The 19337-nt window shown below is 39.7% G+C and overlaps 1 protein-coding gene across 3 annotated transcripts in view; it reads left to right on the top strand.

The window, feature by feature from the left end:
- sdccag8 (SHH signaling and ciliogenesis regulator sdccag8) overlaps window positions 1–19337 on the top strand; it is a 369171-nt gene that overhangs the window by 32794 nt on the left and 317040 nt on the right. For all 3 annotated transcript variants that reach the window (XM_060830822.1, XM_060830820.1, XM_060830821.1), the window contains exons 5-7: window positions 7757–7882; window positions 9885–10049; window positions 14159–14223. In XM_060830822.1, the coding sequence (XP_060686805.1) occupies window positions 7757–7882; window positions 9885–10049; window positions 14159–14223 (356 nt within the window). The remainder of the gene's footprint in view (window positions 1–7756; window positions 7883–9884; window positions 10050–14158; window positions 14224–19337) is intronic.

The raw sequence follows: 19337 nt of genomic DNA, 5'->3' as shown, positions 1-19337 counted from the left end.
GTTGAACTTGTACAAGACATTTGTTAGACCTCAGCTAGAATCATTGTAGTGATTGTGGCAATGTCAGCCAAGTGGACCTCATAGAACATGAGTTCTCTAATTAGGCTCTTAACCTGATCAAATCAGGGAGCTGGGGCTCAGTTGTGAACACCTCATTATATGAAAGGTGTGAACGATTTGGAGAGAATGCAAAGATTATTTACAAGAATGGTTCAATGTGCACAATATTTTCATTTGCCTGGGACAGTATGATATGGTGATATGGTATTTGCTGAATGCAAGTTCTGAATCCTCCGACATCAGTCTATTTTAGAGAATGATTTCTGATGTACATGTCGCATGAAACTAAACAAAGTTGGAATACCTGTCACCTTGTTTTATGCCTAGAATTGATCTTTGTAGTGAGATGAGCAGAGGGTTTGTAGAATAAAACTAGAGAAATCTAACTGCAATGTACAGGGCATTAGTGAACCTGCATCAAGAGTATTACTTAAAGTTTTGATCCTCTAACCTAAGGAAGAATGCACTTAAATTCAAAGTGGTTTAGAAAAGGTTCACAAAACTAATTTCTGGCATGAGGGGGTGATCTTTGGAGAAAAGATTGAGCCTAAAGATGTGCATGGACCCAGAATACAAAAACACTAAGTATCGCTGAGGTTTTAGCTTCCCCAGTATTACAAAGTATGGGGCTTGCCATGGGATGCTCCAAGTACCTATACCATGCCATGTCTCTGACTCACGTGGAGATGTTCGTGCAGATAAATACCTTGAACACAACCCATCTGGTCAGCACATAACATACTTAAGGCCCTGCGGGAAAGGTTCTGGTAGATCTTGTTGGATGGTTCCCTGAACAGATTTGTCAAATTCATTTGGCAGAGTGTTTAATTGCTAGACTTGTAAACCAGCTCCAAGACATAGCTTGTCTGGTAGCGAGAAAGGTCATTCCGATCAGATCCTTCCAACATGCCTGGAATCTCGCCCCCAAACATTCACAAAAAAAAGGGGCTTTAGTTTGCTCTCACAATGGTAACTGAATGCTGATACGATGACCAAAGATGACTGGAACTTTGTCTTAGTCAGGTTCTGCCTGGCTTGTAGCACCCAATGAAGTTTAGCTGAGCCACACAAAAGGAGTGGTTCTTCCTCCCCAATGTCCTGTCCTCCTTCCTTTTTGCAGTTCCTCAGCATCCAGCTCACTGTTGTTGCCTACTCCAAATGTGACAGAGAATGCTACGATGATCTGCAGAATCTACAGGAGGCTGCCCCAGATTCAAGTCCAAAAACCACATCTTCAGCAACCTCATCATCTGCTCTACCACTGCCCTGGTTGAAGCAAGGGTGACATTATATTTTCACTCTGTATCAGTCAGGCGTTGCATAATGTCATCGTGAACCATGGGGTTGCAGCGGGTAGTACTTGTCCCACAACAATTAACTTTTCAATGCTCTTGGACACTTAAGCATACCAGATATATGAGAGTGCTTCAGGATATAGGAGTCATATCAGGACAGCAAGCATGCACTTCAGAGAAGTGGTAACAGTGATCATCAATCATGTGGACATTGATGGATTGGAACCTCTTCCTCTTGATGAATTCTGCAGCATTGTGATATGACCCTCTCAGTGCAACATGTGTGCAATCGATGGCACTCTATGCCTTGTGCTGTTCACCAGCATTTAGTTGCCAATCCCCCGTTGACCTTGAGAAAATGGTGGCTACTTGCCTTCTTAAACCACTGAAGTCCATGTGCTATAGAAAGATCCATAATTGTTGTGGTTCTGTTCGCCGAGCTGGAAGTTTTTGCTGCAAACGTTTCGTTCCCTGGCTAGGGAACATCATCAGTGCTATTGGAGCCTCCTGTGAAGCGCTGCTTTGATGTTTCTTCCGGTATTTATAGTGGTTTGTTCTTGCCGCTTCCGGGTGTCAGTTTCAGCTGTAATAGTTTGTATGTGGGGTCCAGGTCTATGTGTCTGTTAATGGAGTTTGTGGATGAATGCCATGCCTCTAGGAATTCCCTGACTGTTCTCTGTCTGGCTTGTCCTATGATGGTAGTGTTTTCCCAGTCAAATTCATGTTCCTGGTTGTCTGAGTGTATGGCTACTAGGGATGGCTGGTCGTGTCGTTTTGTGGCTAGCTGATGTTCATGGATGCGGATTGTTAGCTGTCTTCCTGTTTGTCCTATATAGTGTTTTGTGCAGTCCTTGCATGGGATTTTGTAAACTACGTTAGTTTGGCTCGTGCTGGCTATTGGGTCCTTTGTTCTAGTGAGTTGTTGTCTGAGTGTGGAAGTTGGCTTGTGTGCTGTTATGAGTCCTAAGGGTCGCAGTAGTCTGGCTGTCAGTTCTGAGACGCTCCTGACGTATGGTAGTGTGGCTAGTCCTTTTGGTTGTGGCATGTCCTCGTTCCGTGGTCTATCTCTTAGGCATCTGGTGATAAAGTTGCGTGGGTATCCATTTTTGGTGAATACCTTGTATAGGTGTTCCTCTTCCTCTTTTTGCAGTTCTGGTGTACTGCAGTGTGTTGTGGCTCTTTTGAATAGTGTCCTGATGCAGCTTTGTTTGTGTGTTTTGGGGTGGTTACTTTCATAGTTTAGGACTTGGTCTGTGTGTGTTGGTTTCCTGTGTACTCTTGTGGTGAATTCTCCGTTGGGTGTTCTCTCTACTAACACGTCTAGGAATGGGAGTTGGCTATCCTTTTCCTCTTCTCTCGTGAATCGTATTCCTGTGAGTGTGGCGTTGATGATTCGGTGTGTTTTTTCTATTTGATGATTATATTTGTGTTTTTGATGATTATAAAGGTGTCATCGACGTATCTGATCCAGAGTTTGGGTTGGATTTGTGGTAGGGCTGTATGTTCTAACCTTTGCATAACTGCCTCTGCTATGAGTCCCGAGATTGGTGATCCCATGGGTGTTCCGTTGATTTGTTCGTATATCTGATTGTTGAATGTAAAGTGTGTGGTGAGGCACAGGTCTAGTAGTTTAAGTATGCCGTCCTTGTTGATGGGTTCGGCCTGCGAAAAGAGGAAGAGGAACACCTATACAAGGTATTCGCCAAAAACGGATACCCACGCAACTTTATCACCAGATGCCTAAGAGATAGACCACGGAACGAGGACATGCCACAACCAAAAGGACTAGCCACACTACCATACGTCAGGAGCGTCTCAGAACTGACAGCCAGACTACTGCGACCCTTAGGACTCATAACAGCACACAAGCCAACTTCCACACTCAGACAACAACTCACTAGAACAAAGGACCCAATAGCCAGCACGAGCCAAACTAACGTAGTTTACAAAATCCCATGCAAGGACTGCACAAAACACTATATAGGACAAACAGGAAGACAGCTAACAATCCGCATCCATGAACATCAGCTAGCCACAAAACGACACGACCAGCCATCCCTAGTAGCCATACACTCAGACAACCAGGAACATGAATTTGACTGGGAAAACACTACCATCATAGGACAAGCCAGACAGAGAACAGTCAGGGAATTCCTAGAGGCATGGCATTCATCCACAAACTCCATTAACAGACACATAGACCTGGACCCCATATACAAACCACTACAGCTGAAACTGACACCCGGAAGCGGCAAGAACATCCATCAACAGACACATCGACCTGGACCCCACATACAAACTATTACAGCTGAAACTGACACCCGGAAGCGGCAAGAACAAACCACTATAAATACCGGAAGAAACATCAAAGCAGCGCTTCACAGGAGGCTCCAATAGCACTGATGATGTTCCCTAGCCAGGGAACGAAACGTTTGCAGCAAAAACTTCCAGCTCGGCGAACAGAACCACAACAACGGACACCCGAGCTACAAATCTTCAACCAGACTTTAAAGATCCATAATGTTATTAAGGAGGGAATACCAGGATTTTGGTGAGTGGCTTGGGGAGGAACTTGAAGGTTATGGTTTTCTTATGTATCTGCTGCCTTAGTCCTTCTAGAGGGTAATGGTTGCGGGTTTGGAATATGCTGTCTAGGGAATCTTGGTAGACTTCTCCAGTGCATCTTGTAGGTGATCCATACTGCTGCTATTGAATGTCACCAGTGGAGGGAGTAGATATTCATGGAAAGGTAGTCAAGCAGAGGCAGAGTTGCCTTTAGCTTTCACATGAAGAGGTCAAACCATTTCCTCAGTATAAAGTTCCACCCTCTGTTTCTCTCAACTTGTCCTTTGGGAAACTTTGTTGCGAAGAAATTTTGAACTTTAAGTGTGGAGGGACAGATCTATCTATCCTGCAGGAAAACTGGGCCCAATATATTCCAAATGAAAAAGTTGCAAATAATATTGAGCTCAGAAGTTATTATTGAACTGAGTTTGATAACGTGTGAAATATTTTTCAAAAAGTCTAATTGTAGAAGTGTGCATGATTTTTTAAAAATTTACTCAATTTAGTCACATAACTTTATACATTAACCACTCCTTATACTTGATGTAAACTTTCAAGTAGCATCAGAGACTTATTGCAATAATTTGAAAAATCATAGAACATAGAACATAATAGCGCAGTACAGGCCCTTCGGCTCTCGATGTTGCTTCGACCAGTTATACCAATCTGAAGCCCATCTAACCTACACTATTCCATGTATGTCCATATGCTTGTCCAATGACGACTTAAAGTTGGCGAATCTACTACCGTTGCAGGCAAAGCATTCTATAGTCTCTGAGTAAAGAAACTACCTCTGATATCTGTCCTATATTTATCGCCCCCCAATTTAAAGCTATGTCCCCTTGTTCTCGCCATCACCATACTTGGAAAAAGGCTCTCCCTGTCCACTCTATCTGACCCTCTGGTTATCTTATATGTCTCTATTGAGTCACCTCTCAACCTTATTCTCTCCAATGAAAACAGCCTCAAGTCCCTCAGCCTTTCCTCTTACGACCTTCTCTCCATACCAGGCAACGTACTAGTAAATCTCCTGTGCACCCTTTCCAAAGCTTCCACATTCTTCTTATAATGTGGTGACCAGAACTGTACACAATACTCCAAGTGCGGCCACACCAGAGTTTTGTACAGCTGTAGCATAACCTCATGCTTCCAGAATTTGATCCCTCTATTAATAAAAGCTAAAACACTGTATGCCTTCTTTACAACCCTGTCAACCTGGGTGGCAACTTTCAAGGATCTGTGTACCTGGACACAGATCTCTCTGCTCATCTACACTACCATTAGCCCAGTACTTTACATTCCGGTTACTCCGACCAAAGTGAGTCACCTAACACTTGTCCGCATTAAACTCCATTTGTCACCTCTCAGCCCAGCTCTGCAGCTTATGTCTCTCTGTAACTTACAACATCCTTCGTTACTATCCACAACTCCACCGACCTTAGTGTCATGTGGAATATTGAATTTATCAACCAAAATTAGAAATATAAGAACAATATTACTCATTTTTTTTCTTTTTAGTTGAAAAGTTTAAAAGTCATGTGGACCTTTGCCCTAATATATCAGATTACAGAATAGTTGCATAAGACTCGTTGTGCATCCATAATAATACCTGTTTAGAAATATAGGTCAGATGCATAAACAAACATAAATAACGAGTGAGAACACATAGATATTAAAAGTGTTCAAAAATAAAGATTCACAAAGGATAATGAATCAATCATTAAGTATTCCGTTGGAGAAAGAAATCAGAAAGATCCACTTCAAAATTAGGATATATCTAGAAGGAAACATGGAGACAATGAACACATGCTATTAAGTTAGTAAACAGAGGTACATGACACCATGTTATAGTCCAATAGGTTTATTTGAAATCACAAGCTTTCGGATGCCACTCCTTTGTCAGGTGAAGATTTCTAAGTTATGTATTTTCAAACATATTAATGACCCTATACACAGTGTTCTGGGTCATTAATATCTGACAGGAAAATTAAGGGTCCTAACACTGACCCCTGAGACTTCACTAGACTTCACCTGACAAAGGAGAGGTGCTCCAAAAGCTTGTAATTTCAAATAAACCTGTCGGGCTATAACCCGGTGTCCTGTGACTTCTGACTTTGTCCACCCCAGTCCAACACTGGCCCCTCCTCGTCATTAAGTTAATAGACTAGTGCTCAGCACAAACCACTAAAAAGTATGAGCAAATGTTTAATCATGGAAAACAAGGTTTGGAAAGGAACCTGACACAATCACATCTAGACATGAAAGTAAGGTGTTAACTACAGAAAAGAATTTGGAACTCTGAGATCTGATGCATTCAACTGAAAATAGCTGGCAAAGATCCTTACCACATGAATCCCATTGCATTCCAGGATCAAACAACTCTCACGAAGACAGAGAAATGAAGCATCTTTACTGAAACCTTTTAAGAATTCTTCTCCAATTGAAAGAATAAGGGAGAAATTAAAGAAGTCTCCATGTTACAAAACATCACTAACAAATTGACAATATTAAAGCCCACAATTTCACAATGGAATCTTCCATGAATAATTGAGGAATAATATTAAATTATACAGTATGAAATGCTGGTGGTCGGAGCCACAGAAGGTTAACATCCACGTTTGCAAAGCAAGAGGGATTTGAACAGCATTCAGACCATAAATTTCAGAAGTGTTGAGAACTTCATAATTCTTCATAATTCTTGGTGTGATGGTTGTAGATGAAAACAACATGGCGAATTGTTCATGGTTTCTGACTTAAAAGTTTAGTTATTTCAAACATTTTTTCAGATTTTTTTGTGTTAAAATAGATTTGCTTCTGCAAGAAAATATTTACTTGTGTATAAAGTACAAGAAACAAATAGTATCTCATATTTAAGCTTGATAAACTGATTTCTTAAAATGTAGTCAAAAGCAGATGTAAACATCGGCATGGTGGCTCAGTGATTAGCACCACTGCCTTACAGTACCAAGGACCCGGGTTCAATTCCAGCCTCCGGTGACTATCTGTGTGGAGTTTGCATGTTCTTCCTGTGTCTGTGTTGGCTTCCTTTGGGTGCTTGGGCTTCCTCTTATAGTCCAAAGATGTGCAGGTTAGGTGGATTGGCTATGCTAAATTGCCTTAGTGTCCAGGAATGTGCAGGTTAACTGGAATATGTCTTGGAATAGTCCTGATGAAAGGCTTATGCTCGAAACGTCGAATTCTCTATTCCTGAGATGCTGCCTGGCCTGCTGTGCTTTGACCAGCAACACATTTTCAGCTATGTCTTGGAATATGCAAGTTTACAGAGATAAGTTAGAGAGGTGGGATGCTCTTCGGATGGTTGGTGTGGATTCGATGGGCTGAATGGCCTGCTTCCACACTGTAAGGATTGTATGATTATTAAGATATAATGAAGTGTGAACTTTAGAACAGCAAGTGTGTAATAATTGTATAACTCATCTCATCAAGTGGTAATTGCGTACATGAAAAATCATTTTACATATTGGTTTAATTGTCTGATGAAGTGTTAAAGTGTCAATGTGTAAAGCAAGTAGTGAGGTGGATTGCGTTAGGACATTTTTGAATGATGTGAAGACATACTTTATGTTTTTATCTATTCAAATGATGTATGATAATTGAATAATAGACTATATTTATTTATGACGGCACATTTGATTCCAAGCTCTACAGTTTTAATAATGTTCAAGTGATTCTAATGTATAATGTAATGAGGGATTATCACTTCATAATTGAGTGAGAAGAAAGTAAGTATTACTTAACATTGTATTGTTCTTATTTAAGTTTTTCAATACATTTGACAAGTTTGTTTACCACATTTTGGTAACTTATCAATTCAGGAGGAACTCTTGAATGTGAAAGAACAGGTGCAGATTGTTGTGGTTGAGAATGAAAATCTTCACAAGCAACTAAGATCAAGAAATGTTCAGGCCACTATGACTGAACCATCTGTCTGTCCTTTATTAGTAAGTCTAATTTCTTGATAAGGTATAAACATTGAATGACATGTTTTTAAGTTTAGTATATTAAGAAAAAGTTAGCTTCTGAAGTTATCTAATTCCTTAGTCATCCATGAAAACTTATACTGCAAATGGGTGTTTCATCACTAAATTAGTAGAATGAAATATTTTGTTACTAATGCACTGTATATAGAAAGTGGTAGCATGAAGACCCTAATCATCCCTGGTGTTATACTCCAAAAAAATACTGTATTTAAACACATCCCAAGTCTACACTTGTATGTGAGAACGCTAAACAAAAAAACCCAAAGAGCTGCAGATGCTGGAAATCCAAAGCAAAATCAGAAATTGCTGGAAAAACTCAGCAAATGAGGCAACATCTGTCGAGAAAAGAACAGAGTTAACATTTCAGGATCATTGACCCTTCAAAACTGATTGTAGTTAGGAAGAAGTAAGTATATATGGTAGTGAAGGGTTTTTTTTTGGGGTGGGCGGGTGGAATTCCTGAACTCCAACTCCTGAGATGGGCTGCTGTAAATCTCTCATATTTGTTAGTTAGTTACTGCATTTGTTATTTGGGTTGTTCATGTGCTGGACCTAAAGTGGCAATTTTGCATGATAAATTAGGACCTCTGGAATCAGAAAAAAATCAAACTGAAAAGCCTGTACTAAAGTTGAAACCTCCTTAATAGAAGGTAACTTGTCTGAGCCATCAATGTGAGGAGGAACTGAGAGTTAATTTATCCATGCTAGGATGCAAAGGATATTATTTCCATGCAGAATTAGACTAGACATCTAGCCTATCTTAATATCACAACAGTATCTGTATGTATTTTCTATATCCTTATCCTGAATGCAATTATAGGTCGATTCATAATAGAATATTTTCAACAGAACAAAATTGTGTTTGCAAATGGACTCAGATAATTTTAAAGATATAAACACTGCAGTAGGGAGTGTTGTAACACTACTGAGTTTATACAAGGATATCAAGTATAAGCAGAAGTAAGTGGCATCTTTTTCAAGAGTGTATAAAAGTTGAATTTTGCAAGAGCCAGGGAAATAAACTTATAGCATAATAGGATAGAGCAGCAATTGGGACTGACTAGATTCTTCTTCAGACACATTTGCACTGAGTTGCTTGGTTCATGGAGAAAATAAGCTGCAAATTAATGAAGTGTTCTGAAGCTTTTGAGTGACCTTGTACTTAAAACTAAAATTTAGATTATTTTGCTTTTTTTGTATTCACCTTCATATTTATGCAAGCATCATAATCTTCACTATTTTTGAGCCTAAATTTTATTGTGTGCATATTCTAAAACGATCTAATTTGTTTGAATATACAAAAATGAATTTGGAATTCTCAAGAATTGATTCATTATATCTGAGACCTTTACCATACATTTGCCTGCTGTGTTCCTACTTCGTGCTTCTAAAATGCCAAGGCACATTTAGAATCAATAAAGTTATATGCCACAGAAGGAGGCAAAATGCCCCTTATGTCTGTTCTGGCACTTTGAAAGAACCATTCAATTAGCCCTAATTTATTGGTCTTTCCCAAGTAATTATCCAATTCCCAATTTGAAAATTGCTAAGAAATCTGATTTCTACCAGTTCCTCTGTGAGTGCATTCCAAATCATAAGGTTTATTTAATTGAAACTTCCTTTTTTGGTTTGTTTTACAAATTATTTTAAATCTGTGCCTCTGGTTACTAATGTTCGTGCCAGTGGATACATCCACTCCTTATTTATTCTAACAAAACTCTTCATAGTGTTGAACAATTCTATTAAAACCTCCCTTAACCATCTCTGCTGATAATTCCTATCTTGTCTAGCATCTCTATGTCATTGAAGTCTCTCATTCCTTGTACCATTCTGGTAAAATGTCCTCAGTATTCTTTCCAAGGCTATAGTTTCTTCCCTGAAGCCTATTTAAACCTGACATGTATATCAATGTAAATTTTCTTTAAATGTTTTGTATTTCCTATGTTTTCCCAATCTTTCCCAGCCAAATTCACAAGTAACTTGTTCGGTGGACCAAAAGGCCGTCGAAAGACTGAAAGTGCTGGAACCAGTCTCACTAGCCAAAGATCAAAATCAGTCATCTTTTATTCCAACACAACCAGACAGCAAAACTGTTACAGAAGAAATAAAAAAGTTACAGCTAGAAGTGGTGAGTATATTGTGTATAGGTATATGTGGATGCATCTCTGTGTATAAAGTCTATTTAAAAACGAACAATGTTCAACTGCCCTCTAACTGACAGAAAATAATGGAGAGCAACTGAAAGGAGAAAAGATGTTACAGATTTTTCAGCTGTAAACTGTTTTGTCAAAATTGGATCAGTGGAGATCTTTCTAATTTAGGGTCAGGTACCCAAAACATTAACTCCTTTCTTCATTTCTCCTATTACAACAAAGATTCAAAGGTTGAGTCCTGAGAAGACATCTGGGTTTGTTCTCTAAAGTAACATTGAAATGAATACCCAATACATTTTGAAGTTTATTAGGAGCTGATCTCATTGGAAATTACATGATTCTAAGAGTCTTTGACAGGATAGATTCAGAGACATTGCTCCATTGCTAGGGAATCTTGAATTAAGGGTCATAATTTTGGGATGCAAGGTCAGCCACTTAGCACTAGGCTGAGGAGAAATTTCTTCAAACAAGACTGTGGTGAATCTTTGGAACTTTCTGTGTAGAAGGGTTGTGGATGTTTAGTTATTGAGTACATTCAAGGCTAGATTGATAGACATTGGACTCTAACAACATGAAAAGATATACAGTCTGACAGGAAGGTGATGTTGAGACCCATGGCTGACCATAATATTGAATGAAGAGCTTGGTTGAGGGACTGTCTCGCCTACTACTGCTTTTGTTTCATGTATTCCTATCTTTACAATTGCTGACATAAGTATTCCCATCATTCCACATTTTCTTTTTGTTTCACCTTCTACATTTACAAATTTAACAATATAAACACATAAATTTTACATAATGTTTGGATATGGTTGTATTTGATTGTTTAACTTGTTATTCTTCGACATAGTGAGATTTTACGTGGAGATTTAACAAAAACATTATTGGAAATATGATATGGAAAAGAGGAACTACTCAGCATGAGTAGCAGTAAACTTCTAAAAAAGGAAAAGTAAACTAAAGATTGTTGGAGGGTTGGATGTTGGGGTTGGGTTGGTCAAAATCCATGATCAGAGTACCCAGAGTATTGGAGATTTTGGTTCCCTTGAGGAGGCGTGTAATTGTATTGGAGGCGGTTCAGAGGAGCTTCACTTGATTGATTCCAGAGATAAGAGGCTTATCTTATGAAGAGAGATTTAGTAGTTTAGGCCTTTACTCTCTGGAGTTTAGAAGAATGAGGGAGATCTAATTGAGATATAGAAGATTCTAAAGGGGTTAATGCAGTAGATATCAAAACAATGTTTCTTTGTGGGGCAGTCTAGAATAAGAGGTCATAGTTTTAGGATAAGGGTTAGCAGAAATTGTTCCTCTCAAAGATTTATGAATCTGTGCAATTAGAGTCAGACAGCACGGAAACAGATGGTTCAGTCCAACTCGTTTCAAATGATCAGATTCCCCAATCTGACCCAGACTCACTTGCCAGCATTTAGCCCATATTCCCCTAAACCTATACCTATTCATATACCCATCCAGATGCCTTTTGAATTTTGTCATGGTACCTGTTTCCATCACTTCGCCTGGAAGCTTGTTCCATACATGCACTACCTTCTGCGTGAAAAAGTTACTCCTCAGATTCTTTTTAAGTCTTTCCCACTCACTTTAAATCTATGCCCTCTAATTTTAGTCTCCCCGCCCTAGGATAAAGACCCTGGCTATTCACCCCATCCAAGTTCCTCGTGATTTTATAAACCCCATAAAGTTACTCCTCCGCCTCCTATGCTCCAGTCGAAAAAGCCCCTACTTAGCCTTCCTCTATAACTCAAACCCTTCAGTCCTGGCAACAACCTTGTAAATCTTATCTGCACTTTCTCAAAGTTTAACCACATCGTTCTTATAGAAGGGCGACCAGAGTTGTAAGAAGTATTCTAAAAGTTGTCTCACCAATGTACTGTACAGCTGCAACATGACATCTCAACTCCTATACTCAGTGTTCTGACCAATGAAAGCAAGCATGCCAAATGCCCTGTTCACCATCCTCTCTACCTGCGACTATACTTTCAAGGAACTATGCACCTGCAGCCCAAAGTGTCTTTGTTCAGCAGCACTCCCTAGGATCCTGCCCTTACCAAAATGGAACACTTCACATCTCTCTAAATTAGACTCCATTTTCTACTCCTTGGCTTATTGGCTGAACTGATCAAGGTCCCATTGTACTGTGAGATAGTCTTCACTGTCTACGATACCACCTATTTTGCTCTCATCTGCAAACATACTCGTCGTACCTCCTATGTTCACATGCAAATCATTAAATATCTATATGACAAAAAGCTGTGAACCCTGCAAAGATCCTTGTGGCACACTGATTGTCACAGGCCCCCATTCTGAAAACAACTCTCTACCACTACCAGTGATTTCTACCTTCAAGTCAATTTTGAATCCAATTACTTAGTTCCCCTGGATCCCATTTGATCTAACCAGTCTACCATGCAGAACTTTGTTGAACACTTTGCTGAAGTCCATATGGACAACATCCATTGCTCTGCCTTCATCAATCTTCTTTGTAACCTCTTCAAAAGACTCAATCAAGTTAGTGAGACATAATTTCCCATGCACAAAGCCATGTTGACTATACCTAATCAGTCCTTGCCTTTCCAAATGCATGTCAGAATATCCTCCAACAACATACCACCACTGATGTAAGCTCACTAGTCTGTAAGTTCGCTGGCTTTTCCTTACAGTCTTTCATAAATACTGGCATCACATTAGCAACCTGCTGTCTTCCAGCACCTCACCTGTAGCTGGCGATGAAACAAGTATTTCAGCGGGGTACCACAACAGTCTCTTCCCTAGCTTCCCACAAAGTTCTCAGTTTAGATTAGATTACTTACAGTGTGGAAACAGGCCCTTCGGCCCAACAAGTCCACACCGACCCGCCGAAGCGCAACCCACCCATACATATACCCCTTACCTAACACTACGGGCAATTTAGCATGGCCAATTCACCTGACCCGCACATCTTTGTGACTGTGGGAGGAAACCGGAGCACCCGGAGGAAACCCACGCAGACACGGGGAGAACGTGCAAACTCCACACAGTCAGTCGCCTGAGGCGGGAATTGAACCCAGGTCCCTGGCACTGTGAGGCGGCAGTGCTAACCACTGTGCCACCGTGCCGCCCTAAGTATTCTGGGAAATACTTGATCAGATCCTGGGAATTTATCTACTTTTATGTTTTAGGACTTCCTGTTCTGTAATATGAACTCTTTTCAAGACGTCACTATTTATTTCCCCAAGTACAAATTCACTATCCCAGAGAGCAATGGATGCCATGAACTTGAGTAAATTTAAAATGGAGAGGGAATTTTAATTCGTAGCAGGTGGAAGGATTATGGGGAGCAGGCAGGAAAATGGAGTTGAGGCCAAGATGAGATCAGTCATGATCATAACAAATGGTGGAGAATGCTTGAGTGGCTGAATTGTCTACTCCTGCTCCAGTTCTTATGTATACCCTGTTTTGTGCAATTATTTAACATTTTGTTAAATTGTGCCTTATATTATAACAAGATTGTATGAATTGTCAAAGTCCAATCTCTAGGTCTAATGCATCACTATCGAGAAATTATGATTTAAGATTTTAAAATTTCTCACAGGTAAGGTGGTTGGATTTCATGGTTGTTCAGTTGATAAAGTTAGTGTGAAATGAGCCTCTGACATGAGGTTTCCAGTTTGATTCTATTACCTCATCTGAAATGACAGCAGGACAATATAATTTGGCTTCAAGATTCCTTATCTGGGGAGGGTATTAAAAATCAACTAAGGTTCTTGTTCCTGATTTTATGTAGGTTAGTATAGGCTTTGTTTGAAAGTGTATGTTTACGAATGCTGGTGAGGGTTGGATTAAGCTGAATTACATCTGGGTTTGTATAATTGCTAATGCTTACTGACTAGGCACTTGGGAGGAATTGAGAGGATGATCAATGTCTGTATTTCTGCACTGGTTATTGCTTTGTGAAGGGAGAAAATTGGTACAAAATAAGATCTTAGGGATATGCTCCCTTGCTTTTAATTGCGGTGTTAAAATTGAAGGTTAACATTTATTCCAAACAGTAACAACTTGAGGGAATAATTACCTCTCTCATTTTCAGGAAAATCTAAATGTACTATACCAAGGAAAGACTGAAACACTGGAGACTCGGGTTTCATTACTAAGGTAATAATATAAGTTAGTTGCAATAATGTACTCAATATTTGATTTCTATACTGTGGAGCTATCTTGGATTTGTTTTAAAACATACAGAGCAAAAAACACTTAATGCTTAAAAAAACTTGATCAGATGATTAGAACTACTTCAAGGTTATGTCACTTTATCTGGACTACTTTAAGAATAAAATGTTTATCTCCAATTTCCCTACCAAATCCTTTAACCATCTCAAATACCTCAATTATGTTGCCCTAAATCTTCTATATTTGAATCTATGAAACCTGTGCCCATAATTTAAGTTTTTTTTAGCTTGTATTGCTCTGGTGAATCTGTGCTGCACTTACTTCAAGGTCAGTACATCTTCCTGATGTACATTACGAGGAACTGGATGCAATACTCCAGTTCCATACAACTGCAGGATAATTTCCATTCCTTTGTATTCTGGCTAGTTCGAGATAATAAGATTTCATTGCACGTTTTTGTGTACCTGTCCACTGGTATTTAATAATTCCTGTAATTCTTTCAACAGTGTTCAGCTTCTCATCTTTTAGAAAGAAATCTGATTACTCTTTCTTGGATCCAACCTGAATAATCTTGTACTTTCTCGCATTGATTTGTTTGATTTTTATTTGGTAATGGTAAGCATATTTGTGCAGCAAATTCCTAAGCTCAGTTGGTTTAACAAAAATATGAGGTTTTCACTTGATTTTTCATGTTTTAGTAATATTTTTGATTTTCTTCAGTATCACTGACTTTACTGTGAGCCATTGTGCTACAGAAGAAACCTACCCCATTTTATGTATTCCTGTAACTATGTCCTTATTCACACTCTTATCACTTCTACAAGAGATGTAAACAGCTAATCAACCTATTGATATTCTACATAGGTGCTGAATAAGCACTTGACAGACACCTTATTGGTTTGGCAATTCATTCTATTGGGATATATTTGAGAAACTATTTATAAGATTGATTTCTGTTACCCTTTCTCACACTTTTCTCTCAAAATGAAAAGATTACAATGGTCTACTGGAAAGTTGCCTGTTCGTATGAGAGTAAATAAACTTGCGTGGTCCAAACATGGAATGATCCTTTTATTATAAAACAAAGAACAGTGAATGCTGGAGATCTGAAACGAAAACAGAAAATGCTGCTGAAACTCAACAGGTCTGGCAGTATCCGTGGAGGGAAATCAGAGTTAACATTTCAGGTTGAATGATCCATCCTCACAACAGGTCACTTGACCCAAAATGCTAACTCTGATTTCTCTCCGCAGATGCTGCCAAAGTTAACTTTGGCTTATGCTCGAAACGTCGAATTCTCTATTCCTGAGATGCTGCCTGGCCTGCTGTGCTTTGACCAGCAACACATTTGCAGAAAGTTAACTTTGAGTCCAGTGACTCTTCATCAGAACTGATAGCATCTAGGAAGAGGTGGTATTTATGCAGAAGTGAGTGGAAAGATGGTGATGAAGCCCAAAGAGATATGATAGGAATAGGCAAAAAAGGAATTATTGATAGTAGACCAGAACAGAGGGAAGCTGAATAAATGATAACGAGAGCTGAGGTAGGAGAGAATGTGATAATAATTCAGAGATTGGTGATTCAAAGATGGGTTAGCTATACTAAAAACAACTCGTGTCATGACAGAACTGGCTTTGGGGGTAAGATTTTAAAAAAAGGATTGAGCTAGGCCCTACAATTATTTTCCATCACTGCTAGTGGGATGCCATGACCAGACAGACGTTCCCCTCCTCTCTTTTGTCAACATTCCACAGGGATCGGATGCCTTCTGGGACTCTCTGGTCCACTCATTCTCTATTCCTAACATCTTCCAAAGGCACCTTCCCATGTAATCACATAAGTTTTAGCATCTGCTCATTTACCTCTTTATTCTTATATAAGGCCCCACCCATACCTTTCAGGTGAAGCAGCGATTTACCTGCACTTCATTCAATCTAGTCTGGTGTATTTCCTGTTAGCGGAATGGTCTCCTCTGCAGTGAGAGCGCAAAAAATACTTAATATTTAAATGCTGAGAGATTTCAGTATTCTGACAGATCTGAATGCATGTATTACAAAATGTTTGTGTATAAGTACAACAAATAATAAGTAAAGCTAATAAAATGTTATAATTTATTGATAAGGGAATTGAATATGAGGTGGGGAAGATATGCTTCAGTTCTATAGGGCATTGGAGAGACCACATGTGAAGTACTGTGTATAGTATTTAAGTAAGAGTGGAAGTACATTGAAAGCAGTCAAGAGAAGATTTGCCAGACTAATATCTGGAATGGACAGGTTGGCTCATGAGTATTATATAGTTTGGATTGGCTAAACTTGTATCGGCTGGATTTTGGAAGAGTAATAGGTATGGGGTATGACCTAGAGGAAGATATGAGGTTTCTAAGAGCTGGTACTCAGCCTTCGCAAGGTCAAGGTCAGTAAGCCAGACAACAACAGCACCTTGTTGACAGGTTTAATTGTAAAGTCAGGATTGGATCTAAGAGCGTGGAGTACACCCTGTTCAGAGAATGTTAGGTTAGAATGGGTGAGGAGAGCAGAGAAATTAAGACCATTGTTACGATTACAGTTCTTAATGAATAAGTCAAGTGAAGTTAAGAGACCAGAGGAAGGTAGAGAAGAAAGTTGGATGCTGATCAACGAGTCTAGTGTACAAGGAAAGGACTCCTGTCCACAGAAAGGGATACAAATGCAAAGGCAAAGGATGAAGAGTGTGACGTCATGACATTCCCGTACAGATCATTCAGCATCAGAGAACAGAAGGTCAGAGGTATGGTAAATTTCTAACAAGAGTTGGGTTCGAAGGAGGGATGGATTCAGAGTGAAGAGAAGGAGTGGAATGTTCCAGAAGAGCATGGGTACTTTTGAATGGTTACAGCATTCTCTGTGCTTCTTACTGAATTAAATCCCTTAGTCAGCTACATGTATGCAATGAAGACTCCCTGATGCTGTTTGCAACATTTTCCTTGGGTTTGTCTAGCAACAAAGACAATGTTGGAGGTTCTTCTGAAAGGTCCAAAGCAGCACTGTCTCTGAGAGGATATCCTCAGCCACAGGGAGTAGACAATTCTGAAGGATGAATTTCGTAAGGATTCTGAAGAAGGTCTCTGGATCCAAAATGTTGACTTTGCTTTCTTTCAGATGTTGCCTGACCTACTGAGTTTCTCCTACAATGTCTGTTTGTTTCAGACTTTCAGCATCTGCTGTTCTTTATTTTTTGTTTTGGTCAGTCAGCTTGATGCCTATCATGCAAAGCTATGGTATCAATCATTTAAGGAGGTTTAGAACTGGCACTTGAGAAAATCTCAAGGTGATCAGGAAGAGTCAGCATGATTGTTAACCAATTTATTAGAATTCTTTGAAGGAATAATGTGCTATGGGGCAAAAGTAACCCATTGATGTACGATAGATGGATTTGCCAAAGGCAATCGATAAGATTCCACATTAAGACTATTGCGCAAATTAGGAGCTTGTGGTATAGGAGATAACATACTAGAATGCATAGAAATTTGGCAGGAATCATTGGGGACCTGGCGAAAATCCAGACACTGGGAGAATGTGCAAATTCCACACAGGCAGTTGCCCAAAGCTGGAATCAAATCCAGGTCCCTAATGCTGTGAGGCAGCAGTACAACCTGCTGAGCCACCATCCCACCCAAAGAGGAAAACTCTAGAACTCCAAGAAATCTGTTTTTTCTAGTTTCCGGGTCACAGCAGTTAATATGCAGATACAATACATAATCAGGAATGCTAATGGGTTACTAGTCTTTAGTAAGAGAATATTAGACATAAAAGTAATGAAATTATACTTCAGTTATGGGGGTATTGGTGAGGTTATATCTTGAATACTGCTTGCAGTCTTGCTCATCTTATTTAAGGAAGAATGTAAATGCATTAGAGGTGGTTCAGAGGAGTTTTACTACATTGATACCTTGAGTAAGCAGGCTGTCTAATGAGGCACAATGTTTGAGGGTGGGATTGTTTTCATTAGAGTTAGAAGAGTGAGTGGCTGATCTGTTTGAAATATATTGGATCTGAATGGTCTTGACAATTTGGACATGGCAAGGATGTTAACTCTTGCAAGTTAGTCCAGAACTCAGAGACTTTATTGTTAAAGTAAGGGGTTATTGTCTTAGGAAAGAGATACAGGGAAATTCTTTCTGAGAACTCTGTAACTTTGGAATACTGCATCAGAGGTGGTGGAAATGGGTTTTTTGAATATTTTTAAGACAGTGGTAGACAGATTCATGTTAGGTAAGGGAATAAAAGGTTATCAAAGAGAGATGAGAATGTAGAATTTGGAATACAAAAAAGTTAGTCCATAATCGTATTGAATGTCAGAGCAGACATCAAGGGCTGAATAGCATCTTATTGTACCCATTTGGACTGCATTGACATCCTTGGGAAGATATCTTTTCGGGAAGGAAATCTCGCTATTCCTAACTGGTCTGACCTACAGATGACTCCAGATCCACAGTATTGTAGTTACTGGGATAGCCTCTGAAATGTCATAGAAAACCACTCCGTTCAATTAAGCATCAACCACATTGCAGAGGATATGGAATCACATGTAGACCTGAACATTAAGGATTGCACAGTTCCTTCCCTGGGAGCATTAGTCAACCAAATGGGTTTTTAAATGCCAAACAATAGTGTTACATGTTTGCCATTAAGCTAGTACTTAACTCTAGATTTTTATTGGTGGGCGGCACGGTGGCACAGTAGTTGGCACTGTTGCCTCACAGCGCCAGAGACCCGGGTTCAATTCCCGCCTCAGGCGACTGACAGTGTGGAGTTTGCACGTTCTCCCCGTGTCTGCGTGGGTTTCCTCCGGGTGCTCCGGTTTCCTCCCACAGTCCAAAGATGTGCGGGTCAGGTGAATTGCCCATGCTAAATTGCCCGTAGTGTTAGGTAAAGGAGTAAATGTAGGGGTATGGGTGGGTTGTGCTTCGACGGGTCGGTGTGGACTTGTTGGGCCGAAGGGCCTGTTTCCACACTAAGTAATCTAATCTAAACTTTCATCATCCGCTGTGGTGAGATTTGAATCCATGCCCCTCGAGCATCACCCTAGATTTTTGAATTACTAGTCACATTACCATT

Source organism: Hemiscyllium ocellatum, chromosome 10 (genome assembly GCF_020745735.1).
Source record: "Hemiscyllium ocellatum isolate sHemOce1 chromosome 10, sHemOce1.pat.X.cur, whole genome shotgun sequence".
NCBI classification, from domain to species: Eukaryota; Metazoa; Chordata; class Chondrichthyes; order Orectolobiformes; family Hemiscylliidae; genus Hemiscyllium; species Hemiscyllium ocellatum.
The sequence above is the reverse complement of the archived record's forward strand: the minus strand, read 5'-3'. Positions and strand labels throughout refer to the sequence as shown.